This window comes from Lactuca serriola, chromosome 4 (genome assembly GCF_051521515.1).
Source record: "Lactuca serriola cultivar US96UC23 chromosome 4, Lser_US96UC23_V15, whole genome shotgun sequence".
Lineage (NCBI taxonomy): Eukaryota > Viridiplantae > Streptophyta > Magnoliopsida > Asterales > Asteraceae > Lactuca > Lactuca serriola.
Window position 1 is genome coordinate 393,045,454 of NC_136411.1, and position 5,649 is coordinate 393,051,102.

General features: G+C 43.5%; 1 protein-coding gene across 1 annotated transcript; it reads right to left on the reverse strand.

The window, feature by feature from the left end:
- Positions 1-2,346: 2,346 nt before the first annotated feature.
- LOC145099877 (secreted RxLR effector protein 161-like) lies at positions 2,347-3,374 on the reverse strand. Its single transcript, XM_079037380.1, has 2 exons — positions 2,854-3,374; positions 2,347-2,512 (listed from the first exon to the last, which is right to left on the reverse strand). Exons 1-2 carry the CDS (start codon positions 3,372-3,374, stop codon positions 2,347-2,349), a joined length of 687 nt encoding a protein of 228 aa, XP_078893506.1.
- Positions 3,375-5,649: the final 2,275 nt, after the last annotated feature.

Sequence of the window (5,649 nt, forward strand, 5' to 3'; positions counted from 1 at the left end):
TTGAATTATGGCTACGGTGTTGGCATTGCTGATGGCATTTGCCCAATACCTAGCCACATATTGGATCTCCTGTTTTTTCTATTACTGCTGCTTGATTTGTTGCTCCTTGCGGGATTGGAAATCCCTCTTGAATGCAACATACTTTTTTTTATCCGACTTGGTTACTGGATTGTACTTTAACCAGGAGTCATTTAAGTTATCTCCATTAAATCCTTCAAATCGCACGGAAGTGTCCTTCGGGTCCACGGATCCTTGCACATTTGTGCTCACTATGCCTAAGCCACCTGTGAAAGATGAAAGCAGAGTAGGATTTCCTGGGCTTTTTTGGTCTCCTTGACCCGTGGTCAAGTCTGGCCCTGGCCCAGTTCTGGCATGGGCGAAAGAAGTGCCCTGCGGGTGGGAAGGTGTTTGTAGTGTTTGGGTAACAGAAAGAAGGATGGAGCGCAACTCCTCTGGAGTAAAGAAATACAGTCGGGAAGCCCTGGAGACCTTAGGGCGTGAACCACTGTCATCCTCTTGGGAGTTCACTGGGGGGGGGGGGGGGACTCTCCACGTAGAGGAGAATCAGACTCACTTTCTGAGTTTGAATCGAAAAAGATAGAGGTATCGAATGGGTGTGCGACCACCCCAAGGACTACCAGAGCCTTTTGAGAGGCTTCAACATCTGTCCGGTCACACATATGGCTAGAGGTTTCAGTTGTTTTCCTTTTCTTGAGGATAGAGATAGGTTGCCTATCCTCAACTGAATCAGTGCTAGATACGGTTGGGGGAGGTTTTGTCTTGCGTTTCTTGGAGGGTGCGGTTTGTTTTGGAGCATCCTTCTTATGTGTGCTTTGTTTCTTCTTGGATGCCAACTTCTTTCTTCTTTGAGAAAGGTTGGATAGTGTAGTGGCAGAGGGGACTGCGGTACCCTCAGGGATAATGGCTGCAGATGGAAGAGGCGGGGTAGAAGGGTATGGGGCAATACCCTCCGTAGCCTTAATGTGGTCTGAGACATCAGTAGTCTCAAGACCAAGAAAAGTAAGAATATGGGTGGGAATCCTGCGGATCGGTCCAAATAAAGTTTGGTCGGAAGAAGGGTTGTACCTTTTTAGATCCTTAGTGACAAAGAAGTTGATGTCATTGCCCATTTTAATGCCTGCTTCCGCATGCAAGTCTGAGATGCATAGAGACCAGAACCGAGCAAATGTGAGCTCTGTTGGGTTCTCCCTTGGGTGCTCTTTAGAGATATATTGGAGGAAATCGTCCCAAAGAAGCTTCCCATAGTTGACATCGTGGCCTGTATAGATGCTCCACACCAGTTCTAGCAGCTTCAATCCCATGTTGTCGATGCCTCCGGTTCTGCCGGATAGACAGCGGATGACGAAGTGGCACACAAACCGCCAAACCGCAGGTAGTTGGTTCTTTTTAAACTCACTAATCCCTCGGATTGGTTTCTGATAACCCATCTGGTAAAGTGCGGTTGTGACGTCAGACATTGATGGTGAGAAAATCTTGATGGAGAGGTGAATCAGAAGATTAATGGCGGATAATAATTTCTCTTTGGTCAAGATGACCAAAGAATCATTGATGAGATTGAGATGCACTTCTTGGGGGTTCTCCAATGGACGATATACAGAAAAAGCACATTAGAAGAGTGTTGAAACTAGAAAGATGTCTGTAAAAGCATCGAATGGGCCAAACAGAATATGGTTCTTGAGAAACTTTATCATAAGCTTGGTTGGGGCATTGTATGAGGGGTGGTCTTCAAAAATTGCTTTGAAATTGCTTGAAGCTATTGTTGGAGAGTCGGAACCAGTTGGATTCATAGAACCTGAAGCCTTGGATTGCTTCTTAGATGCACCTGATTTCACCATTGTGAGAGAAGAAAAAACTGAGTTCTTGAGAGTTATGGGGGTTTTGAAGGTTGAGAGAGAACAGTTGATAATCAGAAAGTGTAAAGTATTATTGGGGAAGAAGATTGGTTTATAAAGGGGGTAAAAAGGTAGAAGAGGGTAAAACGTTGATTGGGGTTTTTGGGGGGGAATCTATGATTTTTTGGATTAAATCTCAGCCACACAAAATTAAAACGGGTTTAAAAAGATTTTGGGAGATTTCCAAAAGTGGGTTTGCATTTAATGTAAGGTCAGACGCATGTCAATACGTCAGGTAATCGTGGGGTGATGAGAGAGAAAGTTGTAACGGATGGGACATGGTAGGGAGAGGAAAGGACAAATTAAGGATGAGTTTATTAGAAAATCGTTCTTTTTGTCATCGTCCCTAAAATAGGTCTGACGCGGGGATTATTCAGAAAGAGAATGTGACAATTTATAAAGGGAATGTTTTATTTTATTTAATGAAGGATCATTAAATAGCACACAAAGATTCGAGAGTTGATGAAACAGTTGGGAAATTATCATGATGGTCGCGGATGGAAACGTCATTGCGGTTGAGAATCTTCATAGCGGATGAGAATGCATTGCGGTTGAGAGTCGTCATCGCGGATGAACAAAGGAAAGACTGCAGTGAGGAACTGAGAGGAAAACAATTGTACAAAAATTAGTAATAACAGACCATTAGGATCCATGAGAGATACGTATGACATATGGTTGCGGTACCTAGACTGTGGTACCAAAACCATCTATCATATGTAATTCTCAGTTAGAACCGCAACGTAGACCAAGAATGGTATGCCGTAGCTAACAATTAAAAAAGAATTGCGGGTCTAGATTCATCATCCCTAGCATTTGCAGGAAAGTGTTGAGTTTTGAGAAGTCGAGCGCTTTTGTGAACACATCAGCAATCTCTTCATGAGAAGGGACAAAGATGAGTTCAATGTTACCTTTCAAGATGTGGTCTTTGATGAAATGATACCGTAGTTCAATATGTTTGGTCTTTGAGTGCTGAATCGGATTGTGAGAGATAGCAATAGCACTTTCAGAGTCACAATATATCGGTATCCACAACATTCTATACCCGTAGTCCATTAGTTGAGTTTTCATCCAAAGGACTTGAGAGCAACAGATGGCTGCGGCCACATACTCGGCTTCTGCAGTTGATAGAGAGACACAACTTTGTTTCGTTGAAGACCAGCTGACGAGACGTTCACCTAGAAATTGACATCCACCTGAAGTGATTTTTCGATCGAGCTTGCATCCGGCATGATCCGCATCCGTGAAGGCTTGTAGGCTGAAGTCATTGCCTGAGGGGTACCATAGACCAAGAGATTTGCTTCCTTTCAGGTACCGTAGAATCTGTTTGACTGCGGTCAGATGAGATGCTTTTGGGTCAGCCTGATACCTTGCACAAACACCAGTTGCAAAAACAATTTCTGGTCTGCTTGAGGTGAGGTACATCAAAGAGCCTATGATGCCTCTATAAGTCTTGTGATCCATAGATTCGCCTGAGGGATCAGCAGAGATCTTATAACCGAAGGCCATGGGGACCTTAGCAGATGAACAGTTGTCCATTGAGTATTTCTTCAATAGTTTAGTGGTGTATTTCTCTTGATGAATGAATATGCCTTGCGGTACTTGTTTTACTTGAAGACCTAGAAAGAAGTTAATCTCTCTATTCATGCTCATTTTGAACTTGTTGGTCATGAGCTTAGCAAATTCATCGACCATGCCTTGATCAGTCGAACCGAAGATGATATCATACACATATATTTGTACCATCATAAGGTGGTCACCATTTGCTTTTCTGAATGGTGTGGGATCAATCACTCCTCTCTTGTACCCGGATGAGACGAGGAATTCAGAGAGTGTCTCATACCAAGCTCTTGGGGCTTGTTTCAAACTGTAGACTGCTTTTTTAAGCTTGTAGCAATGGTCTGGGAACTCAACATTTTCAAATCCTGGAGGTTGCTGAAGATAAACCTCTTCTTTAAGTTCCCCATTGAGAAAGGCACTTTTAACATCCATCTGGTGTACCTTGACGTTTTTGTGGGCTGCGTATGCTAGAAAGATCTGGATGGCTTCCATGCGTGCTACCGGAGCATACGTTTCATCGTAGTCAATGCCTTCCAGTTGGCTATAACCTTTAGCAACTAGCCTTGCCTTATTCCTGATGAATGCACCAGATTCATCTAGCTTGTTCTTGAAAACCCATCTTGTACCAACAATAGTATGACCTTGTGGGATGGGAACAAGTTGCCACACTTTGTTTCTTTCAAATTCTTCTAGTTCTTCTTGCATTGCAGAAATCCAATCTGGTTCCAATAAGGCTTCTTTGATAGATCGAGGCTCGACTGTGTACATAAATGCTGCATAGTGACAATGATCAGATAAATCCTTGGAAGATCGAGTGATGGGTTGCCGATGATTTGACCTAGTGGGTGGTCTTTCGTCCATACATGAAGATGTGGCAACAGATGATCAGCAGCTGCGGTAGAAGGGATATCTTGGATGTCAGAGGAATCTGCAGTTGGAGATGGCAGTTCCCCCTGGATTTGAGAACATCCTGCTGAATCATCTTGATCTATTGGAGCAGAATTTTCTTGAGTAGCCGGGAGAGGTTCCCCCTAGGTTGTGGATGGGAGTTCCTCTGGAACCTGAGAAGGTTCCCCCTGGACTGCAGATGGGAGAGTGACAATCCTTGGATCGGTTCTAGTGTCAATATTCTCTATGAGTTCATCGTCCGAATCCGAAGATGCGTTTGATGGTAATTCTTTTCTGCGGGCATGAATTTGAACAACATCAAGTACTGGAACATCAATGGTTGCGGCTAGATCCGAAGTAGAGCTTCCCCCCCTCAACCGGAGAGGTGGAAGTATTGAGAGATACTACTTCAGATAGAGATGGTCCAGAAACATCAGCATGTTGTTGTTGAGCTATGGGTGACACAATAACTTTAGATAGTTTCGCCGTTTCAACAGGATCGAAAAGATCGTCATAATTGACTTGAACTAGATTTAAGGATCCTGAAGAGACAGGAATGTCACATTCCATGATTGCGGTGGTTTCTGTGGACGGAGGGGCGTCATAGATGTGAGAATCATCAAATTTCACATCAAAGCTTTCAATGATCAGCCTTGTACGTCTGATGAGCACTCGATAAGCAACCTTGTTAGTGGTATAACCAAGGAAGATGCCTTCGTCAGACTTTGGTGCAAACTTGTTGAGTTGGTCTCTATTGTTGATCACGAAGCATCTACATCCAAAAATATGAAAGAAGCGAACATTTGGCTTGCGGTTGTTAAGACCCTCATATGGTGTTTTATTGAGGCGTTTGCACAAGATACTTCGGTTTTGAACAAAGCATGCGGTTGCTACTGATTCAGCCCAAAAGTAGAGAGGAAGTTGGGCTAAGTTAATCATGGATCTGGCTGCTTCTACTTGTGTGCGGTTCCTTCTTTCTACTACAACATTTTGTTGTGGTGTATAGGGTGCTGAGAAGTTGTGAGAGATGCCTTTGGAAACCAAGAAAATGTTGAGAAGATGTTTAGTGAACTCGGTTCCATTATCACTGTGGATGCGTCTAACTGGAAGCTTGATCTGAAGTTTGATTTCTTTGATGAAGTTGATGAAGATCTGCGGTGTCTCTGATTTGAGTCTAAGAAAGAAGACCCATGTGAAGCGTGTATAGTCATCAACAATAACCAGTATATACTTTTTGTGGTGGAGACTGGCTACGGTTGAGGGACCGCAGAGATCAATGTGTAACAGCTCT

Excerpts from the sequence above, each read along its gene's own strand:
- LOC145099877 (XM_079037380.1), bottom strand. The coding sequence starts at position 3,374 with ATGGATCACAAGACTTATAGAGGCATCATAGGCTCTTTGATGTACCTC. Across the intron at positions 2,513-2,853 it reads ACCAAACATATTGAACTACG|TTCCTCACTGCAGTCTTTCC; the intron begins GTATCATTTCAT and ends TTTTCCTCTCAG.